The sequence below is a fragment of the Sphaeramia orbicularis genome, chromosome 13 (genome assembly GCF_902148855.1).
Source record: "Sphaeramia orbicularis chromosome 13, fSphaOr1.1, whole genome shotgun sequence".
NCBI classification, from domain to species: Eukaryota; Metazoa; Chordata; class Actinopteri; order Kurtiformes; family Apogonidae; genus Sphaeramia; species Sphaeramia orbicularis.
This window is the reverse complement of record NC_043969.1, coordinates 20,883,795-20,911,735: the sequence shown is the minus strand read 5'-3', so window position 1 is coordinate 20,911,735 and position 27,941 is coordinate 20,883,795. Positions and strand designations below refer to the sequence as shown.

General features: G+C 37.8%; 1 protein-coding gene across 1 annotated transcript; it reads right to left on the bottom strand.

The window, feature by feature from the left end:
* rasa2 (RAS p21 protein activator 2) lies at positions 1–27,199 on the bottom strand. The gene is made up of 24 exons (XM_030152244.1): positions 26,903–27,199; positions 23,782–23,905; positions 21,087–21,190; positions 20,905–20,999; positions 18,453–18,529; positions 15,690–15,773; positions 15,461–15,533; positions 15,203–15,279; positions 14,571–14,672; positions 12,961–13,114; positions 12,661–12,809; positions 12,153–12,267; positions 10,343–10,417; positions 10,113–10,236; positions 9,104–9,210; positions 8,921–9,004; positions 8,667–8,744; positions 8,506–8,579; positions 7,261–7,367; positions 5,884–5,966; positions 5,334–5,542; positions 4,767–4,870; positions 2,984–3,164; positions 1–2,901 (listed from the first exon to the last, which is right to left on the bottom strand). Exons 1-24 carry the CDS (start codon positions 26,958–26,960, stop codon positions 2,871–2,873), a joined length of 2,469 nt encoding a protein of 822 aa, XP_030008104.1. The 5' UTR covers positions 26,961–27,199; the 3' UTR covers positions 1–2,870.
* Between the last annotated feature and the right edge of the window lie 742 nt (positions 27,200–27,941).

Sequence of the window (27,941 nt, the reverse complement as noted above, 5' to 3'; positions counted from 1 at the left end):
AAGCGTTGGCAAAGGGTTTATTGGAAATTGTTTCAACTGGAGAAATGAAAAACAATTTGGAAAACAAAACACTGAAAAGAACACACGTACATTTTATGGAGACACTCACGAGAAATGAAAGTGAGCTGGAGGTGTGATGATACCCTTTGGCTTCTGACTGTACACCTGATGGGGAAGAAGTTTTAGATTTCAGAATAAACACCCCATGTAGTTTTGTCATTTTTTGCCACTGATTAAAAATAAATAGTATTTCTTTATTAAGTCTTTAAGGCATGACCCTAAAGTTTTCTTTCTTTTCTCTAGACAACCAGTGGTCATCATGTAGAGCTCAGAAAAACATGAAAAATGACAAATAAATGAATTCATGTTATTCATCTGAAAAAACAAAAACACACACACTAAAAAAAAAAGTCATTCCCCTAAAGTTTGGTCATGAATGGATTTGACTGGAGCCACTACGAATCATAATTCACATCAGGTCAGTTCATTTGCATCTTTCTCCCATTCTGACAAGGACACATGGACAAAAATAAATGCATACCAATCCCATATGAAAAACTTAAATCAGCGATGAGTGAAAGAATATCCCAAAATGTCACGATGGAAAACCACAGGACATGATCCATACTGGTCCTCTGTGTTTAGTATAGTGATAATTCATGCTTTGATTAGTTCAGGTCTGAATATTGTTGACATTTTTTAAAGTGTTATCAATTCACAAACATGAAAAAAATGTATCCAACGATCAGCATCTTTCAGTTAATGCCAGCTGCCACATGGAGGGACATCATCGACGACATCTGCTTGAGTTTCAGCTTTAAACCATCAGCAGGTGAAGCTTTTGCAGCTACAACCACGTACAGTCGGTAAAGATAAGGAAAAGAAGATGTAGCCGCTCTCAAAGAAGCACTGAGGACAAGGTACCGCAGCCGTACAGTAACACAATAAATCAGTGTTTTTAAAAAAAAAAGATACAAAAACATTCTCCTATAAAAATATACTGTTAAATATACAAGACATGCATGTTAGAAATAAATGATGGACCAAAAACAAAACTTCTGAAAGCAAGTTATTTCAACTGAGAAAAAACTAAAAACCTTTTATTATCAGCATGAACTTATCAACTTTTGTCACTGATAAAATTCAAGTTTCTTCTTTATCTTTTAAACACTTCATTGTTCACATGGGCATAAATGGGAATATAACGGTAGGGGAAACCCAAAATGATAACAAAAACAGAGGAATGAATGAAAGTTGATTGTTCAGATGTTCTGTCCATCACATAAAAGATTTGCTGAGACAAATAATGACAGTTTTCAGCTGGGAATAATTGAAAACATGTTATCAGATGTTTAAAATATATGCTGGTTACTGATGTTAAAACAGATTCTTGAGAATTGATTTGCTTGCATGACTTTCGTATCTCTGTGGATTCTTTGATTTCTTCCAGTTTGTCCAACACAAACTTTATGAGACTGTAACGATTGGACTGATAAATGAAATAATCAGGAAACAAAGATTATCAAAGTGAAATACATTTGTCTGTGTCCTATGTAAATCCCCAGGATTCTGATTCTTATCTTAGAATGAAAATGTTGGTTGTTGATGGTTGTGGCAGTAGATTCCAAAGGGGTATGGAAAGTCTAAAAAGAAAAAAACAAACTCAAGTCTCTAAACAAAACACATTGTGTTAGTTGGCTGTGAATTGTTATTCTGACATACTTTGCCTTTTCTCCATCTTTTCTTAGATAAGCCACTACAGATATGTTGCGATGCTTTCAACATGACAGCACAGATCTGATGTACACCGTACCAATGCGATTCACAAACACAGGATAATACAACTCTACACCACAATCATGTGCTATCAGGACTCCAAACTGAATGCATGCAATCTGCTTGCCAGAAGTCACTAAAGTAAAGGATATACGTTAGCAAAATCGTACACATAAACCATATATATTTAATTTGTCTCAATTTTTAAAACATCTGTATTGAAAATACATGAATTATTTTTTTCTTTTCAAGTCAAACCTATGAAATTGTCTTTGGTCAAGAAAAATATCTTAAAATCTACAAATCATTGTACAGGAATGCAACAAAAAACGTACTCTAGATCATGTAACTGATCAAAATGGGGAGAGCTGATACCAAGTATCTAATCATTTCCATTTGGAGTGCTCCAAATATTTAAAGTGCTTTTGCATTATTCCCTCAGCAAGAAACATCCATTGAAGTAAGGCAGATCGGTTTTATCTACTCAACTGTACTGAAAATATATACATTTGTTCAGAAGAAGAAAGACACTAAAAGAGTAGATTAGATTAAAGTGTACAGGGATAAAAGTGGAGGTTGAGCCTCCAAAAGGATGATGATGATTATCCATCAACATTTAGGACAAATGTCAGAGCGAAACCCCTAAAGGTTGTGATAGCATCATTACAGCTGTTGATATAAAATCGGGTGAATAAAAAAATTAGCAGCCTATTCACACACCATCTAATGATGCCATTTTCACACAGCTGTAGACAGAAGAGGACATGAATGATATGATATAAATTAAGACAAGGAAAAAGTCTCCTTATAATGGGGAGGAAGAGGAGGGTGAGGAGATGAAGCAACATACTGTCAAATGATAATGACAGTGCCCAAGAGATCCCTGTTTTTTCGAGGACAGAGGCGATATCCTGTAAAACCGAGGGGTGAGTTTTAACTTTTTGTTCTTAGGCTGTCACTGCTGTAGTGGACTAACGTCTCCTGGGTCAGGACACATCACTTATGCTTCTCCTGGACACACAGAGGTCATCCCAGAGGGGATCTTCCAGGGGTCCTTTGGGACAGTGTTCTTGGCGGTGTATCCCGGCCAGCTGTTACGAGGTTTTCCCGACTATTGGATTGTCCCTGAGAGTAAAACAAAGATGACGGTGTTATGTGTCTGTGTGTCTACACCAGTGTGTGGGTTGTTGCTGTGGTCCAGACTTACAGGCTGCCATACTGCGCTGTTGTGTCGTTCCTGATGTTGTGCTGCCTCTGAAGCTCCTCCATGATGTTTCGAAGCTGTTTGAGCGTCTGAAAGGTCTCTTTGGGTTCCTGAATGGTGAACTTGGAGTATTCCTCCTGTTCCCGCTGTGGGCCCTGGTACACTGCCATACTGGCACATGCATCTACAATTAGAACACACACACGTTTTGAGCTGGAAATGGAATCAGTGGAAGAACATCAGCTCTCTCATATGTTGGAGTGGGCCTTCACACTGGGTCTTTAAAGTGAAACAGTGTAGACTCTAATGTGGGGGAGTAGTGACAACAACAAAATACTCTTTGCTGAGCCCCCGCCCAAAAGAGCCACTCTCTTATTCCAAAAGGACCTCAAAGTGTAGACAAGCTTTTCGGAAGTGGAGATGTTGTATTATGGAGCTGTGAATGAGGTTTAAAGGTCCCTAATGACCACGGACACATAAAGAGACTAAGAAATAAAACTAAGAAATGATATCTTGAGTATATTTTCATTTGTCGATTAAGACAATGTATTGTAAAAGCATAATATGGTGCATTGTCAATCAATCCTCAAAAAACATCTTTGAAATATTAGTTCTGAAACTCATTAAAGTAGACAGAAATGACTTCTACATACATTTGAGAGCAACATCTACAATATATGGTATATATAGTATATGCTCAGTAATATACTCAGTTTACCGACTGTGTTGATCCCCCTGGTTGATACTGATGTTGATATTGATCCCCTTGGTGGTTGCAGTAAAGGTCACAAATCCCACCCCCTCTGTGTTATTCTCCTAGACTTTTGCCACAGCCAGTATATTTTTCCCAAAGGTGATTTAAGAATTTTTAGGATGACTTTATCAGCAAAAATTGTGTTCAGGCCATCATCTTTCTGATGAGTGAGTTTTGAAGTTATATGATGTTATAAACATGGGTGATTGACAGCTGGAGTGTCCTATCACAATCCAGAACTAGAAGCACTCGGAGAGCGCAGACCTCCGCCAAGGCTGATCAGTGGCTCCCCCCCATCCCATTTCCAACAAACCCTGAAAATTTCATCAAAATCTGTCCATAACTTTTTGAGTTATGTTGCACACTAACGGACAGACAAACAAACAGACAGACAGACAGACAAACCCTGGCAAAAACATAACCTCCTTGGCGGGGGTAATCAGTCTGACACTTGGTAGCGAACCAGTCAGGTGGCCATAGGATATGACATCCCCCTGTCTCTACTGCACAGACTCTGACTCTAAACCACACTGGACACAGGATTTTAACCTCTGTTTTACTCGGCAAGAGACAATGGCAGTGCGTTGTCCACTTTTTGTAAAATCTATGCTTTCCCAAGTGAAGATGCTAACTAATGTTAGCTAACTTAGCACAGAGTTGGTAGCAAACAAAATTAGTGCAGTTTTTTGTGATACACCATATCTGTTCAGCCTCACATGGAACACAACTTCACATTGAAATCTAAGTAACTTATACTTAACATAATTTCTGTTTACTAACCGTTGCATGTAAAACTAGTTATGGTAAAGAGGATGGGAAAGGAGCTTTTATGGATCAAATTAAAACTGATAGAAATGTAGTTCTCAAATTCATATTGTAGTCCTTTCTGTCTACTTCTCCCTGGTATTTCAAAACCATTTATTGAATATGGATGTGAAAATTGTTAAATAGTGGAAATTAACACTGATTATAGAGTTTCAGTGATTGACTGACTGTTGATGTTGACTCAGTATTTCATGAGCAGACACTGACCCTCCATGTTTTGGAGCTTGGTGTCATTTGAAGTAAGGAGGGAGAAAATCCTCTCTGTTTCCCGGTCACAGTCAATGTCCAGCTGCAGGTTGGCTAACATGGTGCTGCAAGAGGAGAAAACAAACACTGAAACAGAGAATGACTTCATTCCATGATTTAGCCTACATATGCATCTGTTGAAGAGTTAAAAAGCTGGTTTAAAAACAACCCACCTAGAAAACAGTTTTTAGTCGTGTTTTGTGTCATGACCTTTTTTTCTCCTAGTATAGTCTGTGTTCCATTATGTTTATTCTCAAATCTGCTCTTTTTACACAATGTGATGCTTTCACTTGTACTTGCTCTACTCTTGAATAAAGCAGTAATGGCATGCCCATGGTTAAGTCACACAAACACTAGACTTTCAAGACCGCAGTGAGCAGTTTTACATCAGTGTTTATCATCTTCTGCCACGTGTTTCATTAAATAGTGGTAACAACAGTAATTACTTCATAGGTATATGCGATATGTCATGTCATGTGATATAATTTCTTGCACTGTTGGTGATGACGAAGCTGTAAAAACACTTACGTTGTACAGGGCTTGCAGCCCGGTGCACTGCTGCTCTGGGTTTTGCAGCACTGCCAGGCTCCACCGGTGTAGTTTGAGGGGTGGAAGGTGGCCAAGCGGCCCTCGTTACAGCGGCCGACCTGGCCCAGGACCTCCAACCACTCACTGGCCTCAACACAGTTTCCTGCTTGCACATACAGTGGTTTCTCAGAGTGGACCACCTGAAACATCTGGCACACAAGAGAAACAATGGTTTCAACAACAGATCGTAACACAACTCATTTTCCAGTTCAATCTCAGGACTGTTTCAACATCAGTCTTAAAATTGCATGTTAAGGACTAACATATAGGTCTGTGTTTACTGTGACATCAGCACTTACATATGTGAAGCTTTTAACATTAACACTCCAAAATGTTTTCAGTTTCCAGAACGTCTCCATGGTATTAAGCACAGCAGTACAATAATTCACAACTTGTTTTCACTGAGGCCATAGGGAGTGTGACCCTCGTTCCATTTCATGGGGAAATAATATAAAAGTGATGATTGGGAATCTGGGGGGAATTATCTTACATTTTTGCGGTTAAAGGCACTTTCATCCAGTTTCTCCACTGCCTGGATGTTTTTGACATTGATGATGCAGAGGGCCTCTTTCCCTGAAAGCAGAACAAGGAATGTTTTAAAACCAGGTCATTAGAATTATGGTTTGTTGTGGTCTTTGAGCTCCTTGAAAAATGCTCACATTCATAAAAGTACAAGTGAAGTGTCACACTGCACTTCTTTAACACCTTTTAATATGACTTTTATTATTTATGTCCCACACTGACGGCCCAAGATATTTACCAACACAGGAGTTTGGAGGGAAAGTCTCTCTGTTGTGACATTTATAAACCTGCTATGATAAATATCTCACAATGCACTGAACTATCACAGTTACTGTGGTCAAACAAATACGAGTCTCACTGCCAGATGAAACAAACACAGCAGTTGGTTTTACTCACAATAGTGTGTCCATGTATCAGCGTCCAACCTAATAGTAACTAGCGTGTTGACCTGTGGGGATCCACGGGTACTAGATGTGGCAGTTTTTATGCTGTTGTGTATTTGTGCATGCTGTACTGCATTTGTCCAGCAGTCACAGCCAAAGTGTTCTGGGTATACGTAGCAATGTGATTATAAGGCTATTGTATTCCAAAATGACTAATATCTCCCAAAATATTGGTCCTCTCAACTTTCCGTTTTTGCTAATCTGTTCCTTGACCAAAAATACATAAGTATGCCAAACTGCAGCAGTCAGCTCTTTCTAGATTTTGTGTAAAGCCCGAGACACACATGCATGTGCACACACAGAGGCCATTTGGCTTTTATAATATAGATTTTATAATATGCATGATGTAAAAGTCACATACATCCATGTATTTTAAAAGCTTTTTAAAGGCTACAATATGAAGGGGCTGTAATAATACACAAAACTAAAGGTCTACCTCTATGTTCGTACGTTTAAGCCTTTGAAGAAAAGTCTTTATGTGGGACCAAAAGCATATGCATTACTCTGGACTCTACTTTTGTGACCAACTCCTTCCCTGAAAACTTAGGTTCTTTTATTGGTTACAGAGTTTAAAGTTGTAGCTCAACCAGTGCTGCCTGAAATACTGCACACTGAGGTCACAAGTGAAATTTGGATAAAGACACTTCTCATGACAGACCTCAAATTTGTCATTCTGTCCTCCCCTTTTTAACACATTATACTACGACATAAATAACTAACTTCCCAGTCCTTTAGAAACACTCCAGTCAAAACTATGTGTTGAAATGACCAGTTTGATCATTTAAGACACGTAAGCCACAGAAATGACTTACTTCATTTCACAAATCATTCTATCAAGTCAAATGTAAGACACACATTGTAGGTAATGCTTTTTTTGGGGGAGTATAAGAGGGTGGCCTCACCTTTGTGTTTGTGGTAGGAGAGCTCCCTGTTGGTCACTCTGAGCCATCTCTTCTTAAAGTTTTTCTTTCCAAGACGTTTTCTTCCCTGGGCACGTTTCTGCACTTCCCTAGTAATGACAAACAAAAGGAGTTTTCAAAACTTGACCCATTTTTACTTGAGGTAAATAAATAAGTATACAACAAAAATGAAATGAACAAGAAAACAGTTTAATTCATTTAAGAATTTTCTGGTTTTATATTTGGTTTAGATACAATTGTCCAGCTAGACAAATCAAATTACGTGTTTCTGATTTGAGATAAAAAATTGTGTTCCAAAGTCCAAAGCTGAAACAAAGCTCCAGTTCCACTGTAGACAATCATATTTAAGTTAGATCAAAGTTAATTACAATGCAAAGGTTGATGTATGTTTGGTATAAAAACTTCACTTTTAGTTTTGAAAATTAATATCTTAATCCAGGTCGCTTACAGGGAAACATCAGAGTCAGTGTTTTGGGAGCCTGCCCTGTGCTAGACATATGATGTTCATCTGTAACACCACATTCCTTCTTCATGTCTCAACTGTTTGTAACTGAATTGATGGAAATATCTGTATCTAGGAAAGGATTCAGACATTTCCAAGAGTTCATTAAAATTTAGCAGGGAGCAGTAGCAAAAGACAAGTGATTTGATTAGGGGATGCAGGCAACAAGGTCAAATAGTTCTATTTCTGTTCAGAAAAGTTTGTTGTGCTGTTTCTGCATGCACCCTTAATTTCTACAAACAACATTTTTTCCAGAAACAGTCATCTGTGATGTTGTGGTTTACTTTGGGATTGAGTTCACCAGGAACACTGGGTTATGAAAGCAGTGACTTACGTATTTTACAACGTAGGTTTTTTTTTGTTTTTTTTTTCATTCTTTGTTTATTTGGAAAAGCATGTCATACAAAACTTCCCTTTCAGGCACAATTCAATATCCACACATCAAATTTGAACGAAGATGCTAATCCAAGATTTTTAGTCGAATATAGAACAAATAAAAAAGAAAGAAAGAAAGAAAAGTGGGCAGGAGGAGAGGGCTTACTCTGCTACTTCATCAACAAGATAAAACACACTGTGTGTATGATTATATTAACCTAAACAAAAATGTACATCATATAAATGTTTTCACATAACCAATGTATTCAATTCACATCAATTACAGGTTTTTACATAGACAACTTAGGTATTTTAATGACTTAAGTAAATATTCTAAAATTAACTCTTACCCTTCTTTGAGAACCACTGCATCCTCTATCCCACTGGACTCCTTGCTGACATTAGAGGATATCTCATCCAGAAACTAGACACAGAACGAAAGATATACTAATGTTAACTGTAACAAATTAATTTGTACACATCCACATTGTAAAACCTGTTTAAAAAATACCTTTTTAACTTTTTCAATACACTTGTCCTCTTGGAATGATTTGAAGAAGTCATACATGTATGTTTCCTTGAAACTGGACTGAAGAAGGAAAATAAAGGGTTACTATACTATGAATGAAACCTGACTGATGACAATTACATAATCTAAGTACATCAAGTATATTGCTGCACAACTGAATCACAATATTAGTCTGCTCATCAAATAGGCAGAAAAGGCTGCAATGTATTAGACAGAGAAACTACAGATTAACTTACCACTTTTTTGGACAAACTTCCCCAACTGCCCAGAGTCTGAATAGTTTTTGAGATGAGAGTGAGTGTCCGGGAAATTTCAGGATCCTATAACCAAATCATAATAAATACTTGTTTATAAACTCTGTGTAATGTTTCTGTGTATTGCTTAAAAGATCAGCTGTCATGCCGGGGTTATGAACTCACAGGATGATGTGAACGGAGTTGAAAGGAGTGTGGGGAGAGAACAGCGACAGCAAAAAAACGCAGAAACACAAAACTGCTCACAGCTGAGTACTGAACATGTGGATCAGCTGTAGAGAGAAAAGAAAACTGTAGTCACAACAGAATCTGACAGACAATCCCTGCCAAAACAGAGGAAAATACTGGCCATGACCTTTAAACAAAATGTACAGTGTACAATATTATAAACTCCATTAGGTGGAGTTCTGGCGCCACCTCATGGTGGATATATAGCCTAAAAAGCCAACTCAAGTGTTACATGTGTGAAAGCTTGTTTACAGCATCATAAAATTGTATTTCAAGCTTGGATCATTATATGGGGAAAGCACAAACATATGTTCTATTATTTGGCATTATAGAAGGAATAATACAAAACTGGGACAGGAACAGTAAAAAAAAAATTCATAGTAGAAAAACTAACAGTAAATAATAATAGCTTTGGTACACAGTGACTTTTAAGGCACTCAAAGCGCTTTACATTGAATCTATTATTCATTGACTCCACGGTGACACACTGGTGGTGGTAAACTACACCTGTAGCCACAGCTGCCCTGGGGCAGACTGATGGACACATGACTGCCAACCTGCACCAAAGGCCTCTTTGACCACCACTGAACATTCACCCATGTGAGTGACACTGAAGGCAAAGTTGGTGAAGTGTCTTGCCCAAGGACACAATGACATGTGACTTGGATGGAGTGGGAACTGAACCGCTAACCCTCTGTTTACTGGATGACCCACTCCATCTCATGAGCCACAGCCACTCCAGTAAAAACCAATGATGCATTTGAATGAAACAACAAATGCTAAATAACACAGTCCATTTACTGTAGACTCAGTTGACTGATTTGATCAACTGTTACAAACAAATCAGAACAGGTGAAATAAACACGGAATTTGCTAAAAAAAAAAAAAAAAAATCTGTATATTTGTCATGTTTAGCTGAATTTTCAGTTTTCTTTTGCAAATGTACCTGGAAATCGTTTGCAGGCTAAATGTCTCAATGACCTGAAGACATCACACATAAGCGGTGGACAGCTGGCACTGGACTGGGTGATGGAGGAGAAAACTTTCTGGACATAAACCTGGAGGTTCTCCTGCAGAGGGAACATTCACAGTTTACAGAAGATGTAGATATAATTACAATAAATCAGGATCTTAAAAAGTGAGGACCAATTAATGGTACAAAAGGGATGGCTTTACCTTGTTGACCTCGACATTATCACCCTCTTTTAGTTTAATGGGGTCGATCTCACATGATTTGTTGGAATCACATATCTAAGAAAATTTAAAACACAAAAACAAAAATTACATACAACATCTGAAAAGAACAAGCACTGAGACTCAGTGTTTTGTCATGGCGCATAAAGCTGAACCTCAGGAATAGGAAATTATCATAAAGCACAACACAGATCATATTTATAATATTTTTAAAACATCTTGTAAAGCCCAGTTCACACTAAACATGTGTGACAAGGCTAATTATTTTCGAATAAGGCAGGTAAGGGTGGCGGTGTAAACTGGTCATGTTAGTTCAAAACCCAACCTGGTGGATGGTGTTACCACCAAATAGGGTTATCGAATCATCAACAATGTATAGTGTGTGTTCCCCTCAGTATTTATCAACTGCATCTTATCTGTTACCATGAAGTGCACTTTCCACAGTAAAACCACAGGAGTCGATGTCGTTTCTCCATATTAGAAGTGACACAAACTCCTCTGAGCACCATAAGTTCTCCACCCTCTTGCATTTCTATGTTTCACTGTTTGATACATTTTAGTAATGCAGCTGTAGTAATAGATACAGTCAGCAATGACCTCACAGCTGGGGGCGGGGATATCCAAGGGGGGAAACCCCCCCCCCCCATCCACTATAATGTAAAAACGCGGAATTTCAACTTGATTTGTTAACACTAACAAGTTGTCATGACGTACATTGAGTTGCTATTGCCTTCTGACAAGGATCGATATATTAAAAAATTATATCCACTGGGGTTGGATTGTTGTCCATATGTTTTAAAAGACTGGGTGAATGATCTGACTCGGTAGAATGAAATGTCACGTCCAGACATCTGCTGCTACTTAATCCAGTCACCTGTTTTGGTATTGATATGATGAATCAATTTTAACATAATTTCAGTACCTGACATTAAATAGACAAATTAATATTAATTAATGTTGTTATTGGTCCAATATGACCTGAGGCTCTTTGCACAGAAACAGGCAATAGAAATGTCCATCAGAGGGCTAGATCTTATTTTATGCTTGGAGTACATTTCAGATCCAGCATTTTTATATTGTTCTAAGTAAAGAACTTTAATCAGTACTTCTACTTTTACCATACTTTTGTGCATAAATATCTGTACTTTTACTTAGGTACTGAATGTGTACTTTTGGCCATGTTGTGAGGAAATCTACACAAATTACAAATGAAGTACAAAGTTCACTAGCATTTAAACAATTAATCTAATATTCCTGAAACCCCTGGTAGTCTACGATTGTATGGAAATGGTTAACATTACATTAAACTCACCTGAAATGAAGTGCTGACTGCAGACATACACGTTTTGTTGTTGGGTCCCATAATCTGCCAAACTTGTCCTCTCTTCTGATAGTCTGAAGCCATTTTGTCCTCCTTTGTGGTTCCGTTTTATTATTTGGTAAAATATAAAACTTTAATTGGTGATTTTGTGTTTATTTGTGGTGCAAAAGGGCACACAGCAACTTTTCTGCATTATGGCTAATGGCAGAGATGGGTTTGTTTTCCCCCTCGGCTCTAACTGGATGCGACGTTTGTGGGCGTTCCTGTTGTTGCTGACTGTATCTATAGTGTTATACACTATCACTATGCACATGGAACACAGTGTAGGACACCCAACCCACCAAATACATGTGTTCTTTTGCAGTGGAAAAGCAGCTGTTCAAGTGGAGTTTTCCATATTGACCTCAGTGATTCATGTCCAATCTGGCACTTTTACTGAATGTGTGTATGTGTGTTTCCTATAGTTCATACCTCATCTATTACAAGCTTCAGAGTAACAGCCAGGTAATTCTTTCCCACAATCTTCATCATGTCATCAATGCAGCGTGTTGCCAATGAGTTGCCACGGAATATAGTGTTAGCCTCCCTGGATGGAAAAAAGCAAGATTAGACCATGTGTATGAGCTGACTTCAGGTTCGTCTAGCTTTAAGAGTAGATGGTGACCTGGCCCAGTGTAGGACAATCAGTGGATTAACTTCCTTGAATGTAATGGCATTCTACTCATTACACCCAGGGTGATAAGAGGAATAATATTGAAATAAGCTGGGTAGTAGTAATAAAACTAGTCATAGTGAAATAATAAAAACTAGAAGGAGTATTACTTTTATAAATGTTGTCAATATTAAAGAGCTGCTTCATGGTGCATGAACATCTCTATTTCATCAAAGCATTACATCAAAGCTATAAAACATGTTCAAGGCTTTAAGGCTACCTGTACACATGCACCAGTACAGTAAGTGCATAGGGATGAGTACTCACTGAGTGTTATCCAGCTCTAGTGCTGCTACAGCAGAGACAAAAGGCACAAAGCGATTGTGGTGGAGCAGCAGTCGAACCATGGGCAAAACAGCTTCATAGCGCTCTCTGCAAATGTCCCCCAAGATGTGTGCTGCTGATGCCGAAATAGGCTGACAGTGGGCAAGGAAAAAGATGAGAAAAAAATATGTGTGAGGTGAAAAAGCAGATACAATAATCAGGTGATGGATGATATATCTGAACACAGTTCAGAAAACAAGCCTTAAGTCTTAGGATTTAAGATGTCACTTAGGCAACATGTACCTTCACATCCGGGGATTTGAGCAGCAGGTTGCAGAGTGGTGTGTAACAGGCAGATGGCAGCACTGTGTCTTCTATGTAGGTCAGCTTCAAACGTAAGGATCCCAAGTCATCTGACTTCGACTTGCTGCCATTCCCTTTAGGCTGAAGTAGATACCTATGGGACCATAAGTAGAACAAAAAACACACGTGGCTGAATATCCACTTGAGTTCAAGAAAAAATAAATAAAACACAGGGACAAAGGAATCAAGAGGATCATTTTAAGTTCACTGTCTTTTAGAAAGTAGAGCTTAATGATACAGTAGATCCTACTGCCTTGAAACAATGAGAGCGGCACATTAGATTACTATTTTACTAGAGCTACATTTGCTAAAACATCTCACATTAGGGGTCTTGTAAAAGAGGCTTCTCAGTGCTGCTACTGTAACTGAAACCATTCTTTATGAATTTCTTCTTATTTTTTTCAGCTTTTTTCAATAAGTCTGTCCAACTGGGTAAATGTTCATATAGAATCTAAAGATTTATGATACAGTGAATTTTGCTTGGAATATTTCTCACATTTCTGTTGCAAGCACATCTCTGTAAAAGCCAACAGGTGGAGCAAAACACAAGATCAGTCTAACTGCAGTGCTGCATGTTCTGTTCGTTTGTCCATAAAGCAACTTGATCTGTGATCATGGTACACAGACGTGGAGACGCTTCTGTGAAGAAGTCAACAGATTACCTGTACTAATTTTATGAAGCTCAAATGCTTTTTCTATGTGCAGCATGGAAGATTTCCAGCATAAACATAGGACATGAGGTACTGCCACCATGCAAAAAACCACCCACGCACTCGACTCACAGCCCTCATGTACCAACAGATTGCTATCTGGCATAAGCCCATATCACCTACACTGATGCAAAGGAGACACCCACACATGGAAAAACTGCTGAACACTGAAAAATCAGGAAGATTTTTAAATCACCTTTCAATAGTAATGAAATGTCATAGTGGAAATGCCGAGTTTCCTCATGAGATTCACCTTGACTTGACATGATGCCACAGTTACAGTCTGGGTTTGTTTTATTAACAATAATCTCATATATCTACAAAAATAAAACCAGTGGAGCTTGTGAGGAATAGAATGATAAAACCTTTGATATATGTATTTCTACCCCTGTGCTTTATGCAGTTTTATCTTATGGTCGAATAATTTTTGCTAATCGGCTGCAGTGTTGTAAGCACAGACTTTTATCCTGTCAAAAACAACACGCATATTACAAAAACAAATGTGATTTTTGCTGGTGTTTCTATCAAATGAGCACATTCCTTTACTTGTGGAGAATATGATTTGTAGGCCAGGACAACTCTGCTGCACCACAAGACTTCATGTGTTATATAAAGTGGTGAGACACAATATTAAAGAAACACAGCTCTTGTGATTTGATATTGGACTTAGTCATATATAGATTTCAGTAATATTTTCATTAACTGTCCAGCCTCAGTTTACCCATGAAAAATAACATAAAGAGATATTACACAGAAAATAAACTGTTTGGCTCAGCCAGATCCATTTAAAAAGCTGATGATGAATGAAAAGATGACACTATGTAAAATGAAAATCCTTACCAGGCTTTATGGATGTGGTCATTGCGAAGGATCTTGACAGGAACCCGCGTCTCCCCCAGAAACACATCCTGACCCAGATTCTCATTGTTCCACAAATCAACTCTGCAAAGTTAGCAGATATATACTGATACAATGCATTTTATTTAAAACTAAATCACTTTAATATATAATATTCATTATCTGAGACACGTTTTTTGTTGCTGTGCGTCTTGAGCTTAAACACACAATCACCAAATTCCAAATCTGGCAAAAGGGACCAAACAAAACAGGGTGTATGACTTTGTGGTGCTTACCTGCATGGTGTGTAAAAGCCAAAAAATACCCGTGCAATGACACCACCTCAAATCCAAACCTCAAAACCATGCATGAGTGTTTACCTTTGAATCTGTCTAGTCTTACCCAGTGAGCTATGAGTCCACTGTGACGGAAGCCCCACATATCCTTAACCAGAAACCAAGGCTCTCTATCAGTAGTCAGAACACACCAGATCCAAATTCACTTTTTTGTCCTGAAGTTGTTAAGAAATAATTTTTCTTCTGTCAGGACTATAGAAGGGGAACGAGGCGGTGAGAAAGAGCGGCAGAGACAGGGAGAGAGTAACAGGGAGCTAAACAGAGAGAAAAGAAACTTACTTGATCTCTAGTTTCTCAATGTCCTCTTCCTCCACTTGGAAATGAGACTTTTTAGAGTAGCTGCTGGATCGTGTCACCTGATAAGAAACATTGCCAGTTAAGGTAGCTCTATCAACTTGCATTTTCTATATTTAGGCAGGCTTACTGATATAAAGATTATCTTCCTTGTCCCTATGTAATGTATCAGTTATAAACCTACTGACACATCATACACTTTTGATGTGGCTAGAGCACCAAATAAGGAGTTGTGCAAATTACCTCAAAGAAAAAGGTCTCTTCAAACTGAGGGTTGCTGGTTTTCTTCTTTACTTTTGTTTTCTTTTGGTCAGACCTGAGTAAGAAAGGCACAAAAAGAGGTACTTCAACATTGTATCATAACTAACATTTGAATATGATTTCCTTTATGGGTTAATATTTTTATTCTATTGGTATAAGTACCATGATTACAGCTGTGTTTATTATTTATATGTTCATACAGTACACTTACCTGGCTGGTCCAACGAGTGAAACAGTGGCATAAGGGTCACAGTTCTGGCCACTTATTAAAGGCAGCCCCTGGCACTCTATTATTCTAGAGGAAAACACATAAAACAAGGGGGAACACGATTAACATAATTAAAGCATCATTTAAAACTATTTAATTACATTTTATGTACATGATTGTCTCTGCTGCTAGTCACCTCTATAAAAAAAGTATATTTGAATATACAAATTTAATATATTGTTTGTGCGTATTGTACTGTGGTGGTTTTTATTTTGATTTTGCACCTTTGTCCAATATTTCAATAGTGGGCTTTGTACGTTTATTATTACCATATTACATTTTTTCTAACAAAACGACTAGAGATGTAACTAATTTCACAGGTTTCAAAATCCAATGTATTAAATGCCTCTTCTCCTTTGCAAGGTGTTTGTGCATAATTAAACATTATTAAAGTATCTGACTATCATAGCAGTGTCATAAAATCAACACTATGGAAAATAATGTCATTAAGAACAATTATTTATATGACAATTTATCGTCATCTCAGATTTCAACATCGTGGTAAACATTACCATTGTTATTGGCTGTGGAAGTAAGAACAGGTACGAAATATTCTTCATGGTTAAATCAGCTGGACATGATGTTAAATGAATGCTCTTTGATTTATTCACAAGCATGTTGGAACAGAACTTTCTTTACTTAAGTAATTATGAACCAACAGGCATTAAAGTGACTTAGACTCTTGTAGACATTAGCCCGAACTTAGTCTTTTAAGTATAAAGGGTAAATAATTTCCTGTTGGCTCAACAGATCCCTCAGTGAAAATGAAACTATAGCATTTTTAACCCTGTACCATCCAAAAAGTATACAAGGTTTTTCAGGAAAGAAGAGCTTGTATTGATTATACTTGAAATAATTTTTGTAGTAATATATTGGTTTACTTTTTTTTTTTTTTTTTTAAACAATTTTTATTTATTTCTCATTTTCAGCTGTATAATACAACCCAATCTCCACAGGGTGAGGAGCAAGAAAAGATTGTTATAGAATGTTTATTTTTAGGGCAAAAATGAACCACAACCTAACCAACACTTGATACAATATTTATTTTATATTCTCTGACTGATTATTTACATTTTTATTTCAGTTTATCCGTCCTGAGATCTTGTAAACTCTCAATTCACAAACACACAAGGCAGTAAATATGACCATTATCAGAAAACAGACACGAGTAATGATTAGTTAAATATGTACTTTCAGCTTAGAAGTCGAGCTTTGTCATTGTGCAACATGTGTCACATGGGGACCACTGCTTTCACAGGTGTTTCAGGTGACAACAAACACATACTGTAGGCACCCAAAACAGGATGTGGCTGCTAAGCAGGAGTCACCAGAGAATACGAATGAATTGAGCCCATCTCTAAGTGAGGCCAAAGGGAGAAGACAAGTAGAGAGAATATCAGGATGTTTGTGTATTGTCTTCCACGGTGTCATGACAATATTCCCAATAGTCTCCATGTCTTTTAACTTAACTCCATCTTGCTGTGCTCTCACAGTCAATGCAATGAACAGTGTGCAATAGTGCAGTAACAATGGACAACTGAAAGTATGCAAATGATAAGCTCTGACACCTTTTTTATTTTGGTTTTGCCGCCTTATCTGGTCAGGTTGATGTAGAACAAAATAATACTGTTTGCTCTTCATCTATGCACATAAAGGGGGAGATGAACAGGTGATAGTTTCAGCAAATGCTCTGACACAGTGAATGACGGCAGCAGAAAACCACAGTGGTTGCAGTGTGAGAAGCACACTCTTCCTGCTCCGATGCAATCACTTCCTCCCCATTAACCTGCTCTCCAAGTATGAATGGGGTGAAAACAAAACACGTAAAGAGCTCGCGGTGTGACATTTGTAAATGTACCTCATATTCTCAACCTATGACGCTTTCTTTTAACAACACTATCGGCCTAAGTCATCACTGAACTGAACTAATTCTAGCGAGTGATAAGATCTTATCAAAGATGCGTTCATTCCGGTGGCAAATCAGTCTTTCTTTTACTGGTTTCATTCAGATATTCTCATGTACATGTTTCCCATCTCTATAAAATAGAACAAATCATACAAATAGCTAATGTCACAAAATTATTTACGCAACACATACTTTCAGATAAAGTAATTAAAAGTAGTATTTTGACTTGCACTCACGGTGGCTGAAAAGAGAAACAGAAGGATGTTTGTGCCTCTCAGTCAGCTAGCTACAGCTGTTACTGCCTATGACATCTATATTTAATTACAGCACCTTTTTATATAGTACTTTTTCCTTCTACACTCCTTGAACTACTTCTGCACTGGATGTGAAATTGCCCTTTGTTGTCTCACTATTGGTGCAATGACAATAAAATGTAAGTCATTTTTATACATTTTGTTTGATGAAATGTGGAGCGAGTTTAAGTCAGTTCTACAGCTGATCTTTTCCCCTTTCCTATTATGTTCACCCATGCTCTTTTGTAATTGATTCACACTTGAATGCATGTATGTAATAATGCAAATATCAGGTGCATGAGATACCTGACCCTCGTATGTAAAGCATTTGGAACTTGTTTGTTTTTTGCATACTGTGTACATTACCTGAGCCTGAACCTATAACTAACAGGAGGAGACAGAGGAGGTATTTGTGTTTCTGTGTGAGTTATTTTCAACTTTTAATATTCTTCTTCATTTCATTTTTTATGCAAATTGTCAGGATTGTGAGAACACTTTAGTACTCACCGGACTCGTAAATGTTGACCCACTGAGCCGTTTTCTGTGATAACTTCATTCAATCGCATTTCCAGATGAACTTTACCCTGTTAGACATGAGGAGAGGGGAGTGACAGACGAGATGTTTCAAATTACTTAAGTCATGAGATCTCAATCTTAAATCAGGCCAAATGTTTCTTATCAAATGCTAAGTTAATACTGTATGTGGGTTGTTCTAGGAGGTCAAGTAATTATTAATAAATGCGCATTTGTACTTCTGTGCTCTAAGTTCACCAGCAGATAAATACATACAGCTAACAGTAATTAAGTTAAAAGGTAAAACAGATAAAAGGGGACATAGAACTTGTAAAAGATATTTACTTCATCCTTTTTTTGTTGAGGGTGTGCATATTCTGTTTGAAAAAAAGTGTCACATTTCTCTCTCATATCTCATATGACATTGCGTGTGTCTTAATTCACTGATTCTCAGACCTGTGGTTCCACTATACCTCGTGTTTCATGTTGTTTTAGGTTAATAGGGTACCGCGTGTGACAAGAGCCACAGCAGCTGTGAATTTTGTGATCACACAGAAAGATCTTTACGGGGTCGGATGTGGTGAAGGCTGCCGGTCTCGCCTTCGGAAGTGTCAGAGTGAGAGATAGAGGGCGAGAGAGCTAGAGAAAGAGCGAGAGAGAGAGCAAGAGAGAGAGAGAGCGAGAGAGAGCTAAACAAAACGCCCACACACTTGCTCTCTGTCTCTGCAATTCAGCATTTGGCTGAAATGGTGAGTAGTTCTTTCTAATGCAACACAGGCGTTTGAGCCGATGTAAAGCTAAATGCTCTGCAGGTCTGCTAATAAGGAAATATCATCACATAACACTCACATTACAAAGTAGAAATGTATCTCCCCCACCTTAACCTGCTTGGTAGTTCAAAAGAGCAGCCTAAGGGTGATCTCACACAATTACCAACTAGTGTTTTTATTCATCGTCTGAACAATAGTTTTAACTAATGCTGCTTGTAGGGTACACAATTCTTGACTGCGCACCATTAAAGTATTACAATAGCACCTCCATTATTCACTGATGTAACTTTGCAGTTGAAAGTGTCTACTTGTGAGTGAATCAGTGTAGCAGCACATACCGAGAATAGTCAAGCGTGGGCTAATGGCAGCTAGAGTCAACACGTTAGCTACAGCGGCACAGAAGTGGCAGTGTGCTGTAGTTTCACATAACACAGCTAGACCACAAAAACTATCTGATCAAAAAAATATAGAGTTGAAATAGAACAACCCACATATATGCCCTATGTGGCAGAAACTAGAACCACCCCTCTGAAATGATCAGTAATATGCTGAAAGGCATCAAAGAAAGTTTTATTAACTCGACCAAGAACAATTCATAAGTATGGGCAACTGTATACCTATGCTTTAGTCGCAAGGGAACTACTCTAGGCGCAACCAATCGAAACCAAGCATTGTTATACAGAAACAAACATTTTACATACTTTTTTTTTTTTTTTCCCAAATTTAACAAAACTGAACAGCCCACAGATCACTGACTTACTGAATATTTCCTCTTTGGCCATAGTTGACCTACTGGTGTTATTTAAAAAGGATGGATTCAGGAAGTATGGAAAGTCAGTTGAACTGTCTAGCAGATCACGTACATATGCATAATAAACAAAAGCCATTTTAAAGGTGACCAGTAGTTCACTAATTTGATGTGAGGCTTCTGATGCACTTATATCAAAGGACAAACAGGTTTCGTCCAATCTTAAATGCGACACAAATAATAACTATTTAAATTCCTTTATTACTTTTCGGTATATTGTAATGGTCTGACTAGAAGCAAGAGTTCTACCCCCTTCAATGGATTCAGTCGTTGAGGCAAAAATCTGTATTGTGATGGAAGATTTTGGCCAAACAATGTTTCTTTCTGTCTTTTGATTTGGACTGAGATGGGAGAGATACAGGAGGAAGGTGTGCCTTTTTATATTCGGATTCTTTTTTTCCACTCATCCTCTAGCTTTAAATGTTTCCAATAAACTGCTGATGCCAATGTGATCCTTATTTAAAGGTCATGAATCTTGAACGACACCAAGAGTGTGATATAAATAGTTGAAAACATGCCAAAGTGCTATTTTTTTTATTGCATTTCATTCTTATTTCTGCAACCAAACTGCTAAGATACTTGAATTCAATTGATAGTGGATGTAGCTGAGCTTGTCTCTTTATTTGAAGTTTCAGACATGTAACTGCTAGGACAGAGGTGATTAAACCCTACTTTGACATGGAAATGATCTTATCTGTATGCAAAGTTTAATCTACAGGCTAGTAAACTTCCTGTGAGTTAGGTTGGGATGCTGTTAAGACAAGTATACTCCGATTCCCAAATGATCGATGTCTTGACATATCAAAACCACAATGTCTGCTTCTACGACTACAATCCTTCTACATTAATATCAAACATCTTTCATTACCTGGACTTCTGAATTAGGATCTATTGGTTGGAGACCAAACCAGTCCTCCTTTCCACTGTATTTACACAGGTCATCCTTTCGTATTGACACCTTGCCTAAAAAATACACACAAACACACATTAAGCTACAACTCCTCCATTTAGATAAAAACATATGTATTTGTGTAACTTATTGTAACTTACCGACGGGTAATTCCCTTTGGAAAACGCTCTTGGCATAAACATAGAAGGATAAACACTGAAATGAGCGTGGGATCTCAAAGTAGAAGTCCTCTCCATAGAAAGGGCTGCAAAGAAACACAGATTTTCAGTGGTCAGATCATGCAGTGTGTGTATAGTATGTAGTATCATAGTCGGCAGAATTTCCAATGGAAAGACCATCTCATCATTTACAAACAAACTTAGGATCTGGAGCCTTAAGAATGGGTGGGTGGCATGAACAGTAGTTACTGATAAACTACTATGAATGGGACTAAGGTGTTGTATGACCACATGCAAACCAACATTTAACTATAAAATAATATGATGATCATATTAAATTCCTTATCTATAATATACTGTTCATAGGTTTTATCACTGGAATAAAAGGCTGTGTTTAATCTTAAAACTCACAATGATGCCTACATATCATAACACAGGGTTTGTTTATTTACTAGCTGAACAGAAGGTGGACAACACAGGGTGCCCTTCTGACTCAGCAGGGTTGGACTGGAATATGTTCTTCTTGCTATGATGTAGATTTAATCGCTCTTGTAATTTTCTTAACAATTACAACAATCAACAATGATCTAGAAAATGGGACCAGGAGTGAGTTGTTATGTGCTATGAAAGGTTTTTAAAGCATTGACAAGGGAAGTGGCAGGAATACAGGAAGGAAAACAGTCAACGCAGCTTAAGCTTACACTTTATGTTGCAGTGTCTAACTCCAAATGTCAGGCACAACCTTGGATTTAGACACAGACTAAAAAAGGTTCTGAGTGGTTTTAAGCATCTATCCCATGTTAGCTCATGATGTAGTTTAAGGGAGTGATCATTAATAGTAACACACACACATTTTTAGTGGAATAGTTGATAGTATGATCAAATTTTCCTGTCACTTTACAAAACACATTAACTAAAACAATACCCAACTATAGTGAGAAACAAGGCACACTGGACGCAACATAGGTACAAAACACACTTTCATTAGTAACAACGGGGAAAACTTTTGATTTAGAGTCCAAACACAGACACCACTCCATTTATCTTATAGCACATACTAAAATATCACATAACCCAGCTTTGCAGTGAGGTGGTTCTAGTTCCCTTGTTAAAAACAGGACTGACTGCCCTGTAGAAGCTGGCAGGATGACAGAGGGCCCAAGCATCTGTGCCATTGAGTCTTGCCAACATAACTACCTCACAACCAAGGCTGTGAGCTAGACAGCTTGATCTGACATAGCTGATTGTAGGTTAAGCACTACCTCGATGTACGTGCTGGCTGCAGATGGACCACCTGTCCCAAACAGACTGAACTGTGCTTAGACAGTTGTACTGGATTAACTGTTCATATGGTTGAGAAAAAACATAATCCCTTACAAACAGCACTTAGATGAAAGTCATCTTGGACTAGTTCTTCTGAGTAAAACTTAAAAGAGCAGCAATGATAGAACTGTTTCCCTGTCAAAGGTATTTACCGTTTAAAGTATTTAGAGTGATTCACTGAATTACACTTCGTATCTTAATAATTTTGAAAAAAATGAACTAGAACTTAGCTATAAAATAAAATGATCACTTCTAATTGCAATGTCATATTTGCATATTGTTCAGTCCTGGTGATAACTTCAACATTAGCTTCGTAAAATGAGACATCAGTATAATTTTACTTATTATTCCAGAGAGAAAATCTAATCCTGCAGCTCTTCAATTCGTACACTGATGCTAGGTTTTACTATTATGCATCCTGAATGGTGAAATATCTTGCCTGATACTTCCGTGCTGAGTTTGGGCAACACTTTCGTGTACACCCACACATCCCACTCAACATCACATGGAATTATGCACTTGTAACCTCCCCATTTTGCACAAACTCAAAGATACACTCACTATTCTATCTTCCCTCCTGCTGTCATCCTAGTAACTGACTGATGTGAAAATACTAGGTACAACGACTTGACCACAACTCTGTGAACACGACAGTTTTATCCAAGGGATTAACTGCAACTGTGCTTCCATACGGCCTTTACATTGTCACAAACAGGACCACATATGGACCCCATCCGATAAAAAACAGTTAACCAAATTTGAATGATTATAAGATGTGCTAAACAGAGACTAAGGTAGTTGAGAATGACACAGAGAAAAAGACAGGGGAGAGCGTGGGAGGACACACTTCCTCAGAGACTGTAAAATCCTTTTGAACAGCCCCGACATCAGGAGGGAAAAAAAGAGCTGTTGTGAAATACCTAGAAAAGGCAGGCCCATGTTTACAGTGAGGTGTGCAATGATGTAGATAGAATAAACCTAAAATGTTTCCTGATGCCCATCTCCCACGCCTTTCTGTAAGGCACTTGTGAAAACCCAGCTATTAGTAAAATAGCTCATTTCTGTCGGAATTACTTAATGTTTCCTTGCTCAAATAGAACCCTGCACAGATCCAGCTCTGAGTCATGTATTGACAGTTTCTGAGATGGAATCAAATGGCTGCATTTAAAGTCAGACATTTCTCCCACGATAAACATTAAACAAACAAAAATGATTCAGGGTTAAGTGTAATTGTTTCTGAACAGTTTCCCAGCTTGTAAAATTTTCTCTATGATTTTGCTTAATGATTTTTTTCTTAAGATGAGAATTGGAAGAATGCACTATATGTAAGATGATCCAGGCTTATGCTACATACCTGACGCTTTTGTCAAACACCTTGGTGCGGAAAACCTCCTCTTGATCCAGACTTATGGTGCAGAATGTACAGAGATCCCTTTGGCGATTTGGACCCGAGACAGGACCAAGATTTTTAGCTTCACCTGCAATACCAAGGCCAGAACAAAATTACCATCAAGACTAGACTAACAATTACAGTATAACATTAAATAAAATGAAATATAATCTATGCCTTGCCCATTGAGTGACCCATTGATTCTGTGCTCCTCAACTTCTATTGCTCTTCAGAGTGTGCAGTTATAAATGACTTATGTAATACAATAATTAAGTTTAGACTTACTATAGGCATGTAGAACTGACAACTAAAACATAGACCTTCAAGAATATATACAAATATATTAAGTTTTATGTAACAGACCATGCTAAAGTTTATTAAAGACACTGAAAGTATCTGACAACTCTAAGAAAAAAAAAAGGATTTACGTCTGATTCAACAAGTGTCCATAAGTTAAACAATATCTGGACATGCAGTTGCTTTCTCCGTAGTATATTCTTAACATATAGATTATATTTATTGTCCTAATGTTCATATATGTTCATAGTCCTAATGTTCATATGGGGACCAAGGGTTCTTCTTGCTGTCAGTGCAAGCTACAGAGCGGATGTAGTTTAAGTACACTTGAGGCTCATATGTGGTTAAAAACATGAAACATAGACTTCCTCAGCATAACCAGTGACAACTCTGCAGCGTTGATTCACAAATGACAAACACCTTTGTAGGACATGCAACTTGCACACAATCATACAGACAGGCTCTGATAATATGCCATGGTGTTCTGTGGTACATATACAAAAACACTGCTCAAAAATAGTTAAAAATTAACTTAAAATATCAACATGGCTAAATGCACTGTGACTCCAACACAGCACTGACTCAGTAAGTCAGATTTGAACCTGTGGATTAGCAGGGCATTGACCATGGTCTAAATCTGTCTTTAGATAGGTAATTTAAGCCAACATGGGAACCTAATTAGCAAAAGCCAGCACTTAGATCAGCTGTTTAAAGGACTATTAATAATGGTGTACGGCTAATCCTTTAAATGACCGGTGAAAAGAGCCGGGTTAACACTAAGCTTGAACCAAGATGAACCGGTGGGAGTAGAACACTCACACATATGCAACAGGCACAAACACATACAGTAATCTGTGGCTAGAAAACTATACTGACGTCTCTTCTCTTCAATAATATTTCCAGTAAAACAGAAGCATGTCACCCAGACTAAAAGGTCAATATGAGTGCCTAAACAATACCTGACTTAGCTGATGACTGCTTTGTCATTTATCCATTTTGTCTTGTCCTCTATTTATCCTGGTAATAAGGCAAATAAAGGTATCCTCCTAAAGCACACAGGTATGTAAAACCATTGTGTGAGGAAATAATATATCTCCACAGATTGCTACCTTCATTGATATAGGCTAAAGGAAAAGGACAAAGTGTGAACGAGGAAGAATGGAGTTTCGTAAGACAGCAAAGTGAGTTACATGCCATGATAGTTCCTCTATTTTGTTCTGCTTACTGTTTTCTCATTAATTCATAGTAGTGAAACTGACATTTGTCTTCCTGTTGTGCCTATATGCTTACATACCAGCCTATTTTCACTTTACAGTAAATACATACAGATAATAGCCTTGTCTGTAATAGCTACAAAAGTATTTAATAATTCTAATAATTACTGGAATATTTAAATGGGAAAAAAGTTAATAAATTGATAATACTTTATACTGCTATATCAGAAAGACTGGTTGCAAATAATGTCATTTTCACTATTATGATAAATATGCCCATGGAGCCAATTTAATCATAACCTATCATCAGTTACCATTAATATCTTCAAATATATATACTAACATAGTGGCACGGGCCATGAGATGCACTTTCGCAGCAAGACACACCAGATGCCCTCACTGTGATAGAATTTAAGTAAAACTAACATTTCTGTTGGTCAAATACCCTTAGTAGTAATACTGTGATAATGACTGAACGGGTCAGGATGAAAATAGATGCTCTAGTACTGTACAGTACAACTAATCAAGTGCCTTACTGATCTAAAAGTAGTGATAACTATATTTAAATGTTTCTAAAAGTAGCATTCACTATTTGTGTATGTTTCTTGGCAGTGCCTTCACTTGCAGGTCAGAGAGCAAAGGCTAAAGATTCAAGACTGGCTTTACTATAGATGTCTGATGAGTAAAGGTTTGAACTCTGGTTGTTGGTTTGGTCAGGCTGTCACTCTTCAACCAATGTGACTACATGTGAAAGGATTGGGATTTGCCCTAACTTAGATATTCTGGTTCATTAATGGAACACTGTTGACCATAAAGCCGGAATAATTTTTGTATACACATCAGTAGCCACCTTTGACTCAATACATACTGAGTCCCAGTTACACTTTATGTATCAAGAATAAATCACATTGTCACAATCATTTCATGAAAAGAGATGAACATATTTTATCCCAACTTTATGGGCATCAGTGTATTCAGATGTGTATCATACAACTTTACTAGGTAATGTTATATTCTAAAGGGTAAGTGAACCCCCCTATGATGTTGCTTATGACATTACCTAATACACTTTCATGTTGTCACTGAAATGTATGTTATTAACTCGTATCTTATCTATTGTCAAATGCCTGCAGTGTGAAGTAACCCTGTTAATTGAATGGGGTAGTCAGGGTAGACGAAGGTAGATGGTAGTGTTAGCTAGCCTACTTTGCTACCGACGTTAACTTACAGTGCAGCTGAAGTCTACACGCAAAGCCACATTTCAGACATTTCACTTCTAATACGCGGTTGAAACCCACGGCTTGCTCAAACGGCGTTAATCGGTCAATTAGCGCTGCTTGATGAATGGAGTCATTCACAACAAGCTAGTGGCTGGTGCTAGCACGCTAGGCTAACTTGACGTTAACTACCAGCCAGCAGACCGACCAGAAGAACTGGCTGTCTCTGCCTCCACACTGTCGACTGTTGATACCACGCCGCGCCCCTCTAGCCTTCCCTCTCCCCGTTCGCTTGTTCTCCGGACCTCTCTCCCTCTGCCAGACACGCCAAACATCTCCCCACCAACCCCGACTTACATATTTTACCCCGCAGACTCTGTAAAATCCGAATCTTCGCGTCGTCCTCTTCCGCCATGGTCAGAGCTGACTGTTGTCGCTGCCCCGGTGCATTCACCGCTGGTTTATCATATCCGTTTATGAATGCAGGCAGAGTGGAGGAAAGCCAGCCCCACTGCCGCGTCACGTTAGGTTCCGTACACACTGGAGCCTTAAAACCTTAGGAGAAGAATGAAGGTTCTTCTAAAGCACAGCCGCCCGCCTTGGCTAACACCTCAGAGTGAGATGGTAGGAGTTACAGCCGGGCTTTAACGACTCTTGGTGGTGTTGCCTCTTAACGTTATGCAACGGTAACTACACATGAACACACACCTGTTTAGCTCCTGTTTGCAGCTAAAGCCACAGTGTGTCAGTCTGAAGCTGGGTGTTAGTGGCATGTTTATCAGATGACACACACACACACACACACACACACAATCCATTAATCAGTAATAAAACATGTATTTTAAATTTGTACTTATCATATATCCCTCTAACCTATAGGCAGTAGTTCTAAATATTTAGATATTGAAAATACATGTACATTTTGTGATAAAGAACACACTCACTTTTCTATCTATCCCAGGGGGTTCAAAGTCATTATAGTTCAGGGGCCACATTGTGCTGTATATGTATATATATATATATATATATTTTAAAAAAAAATCTTGAAATAATGACAATTCTAAATATCTCTCTTTGTTTTAGTACAGAAAATGAAATTACATAATGAACATGTGTATAATTACAAATCATCCTTTCATAAAAATGTGAATAAACAACCATGTACAACCTAAAATTTCTAGACAATATTATACCTCAGCTTATTGTTTACACACGTGCATTACAAATTACAGATCACAGTATATCTACAAAGACACAAAACATTTAGTAACAGGCATAACATTGTTAAAATAGCCCTTATTTTTCTTGAAAAAGGTTAGGTTGTTCATAGGTTTGTAAATGTAAACATTTTCATAATGTAATTTTACTTTTGCAATTTTTCACACTAAAACAAAGA

What these genes read in the sequence shown, in the direction of transcription:
- rasa2 (XM_030152244.1), bottom strand. Translation starts at nt 26,960, where the DNA reads ATGGCGGAAGAGGACGACGCGAAGATTCGGATTTTACAGAGTCTGCGG. An exon ending in AAGAGACCTTTTTCTTTGAG is followed by an intron (nt 15,280 to 15,460) that starts GTAATTTGCACA and finishes GTTTCTTATCAG; the next exon opens with GTGACACGATCCAGCAGCTA. An exon ending in GGCTGCAAGCCCTGTACAAC is followed by an intron (nt 4,871 to 5,333) that starts GTAAGTGTTTTT and finishes CTCCTCTTGCAG; the next exon opens with CACCATGTTAGCCAACCTGC.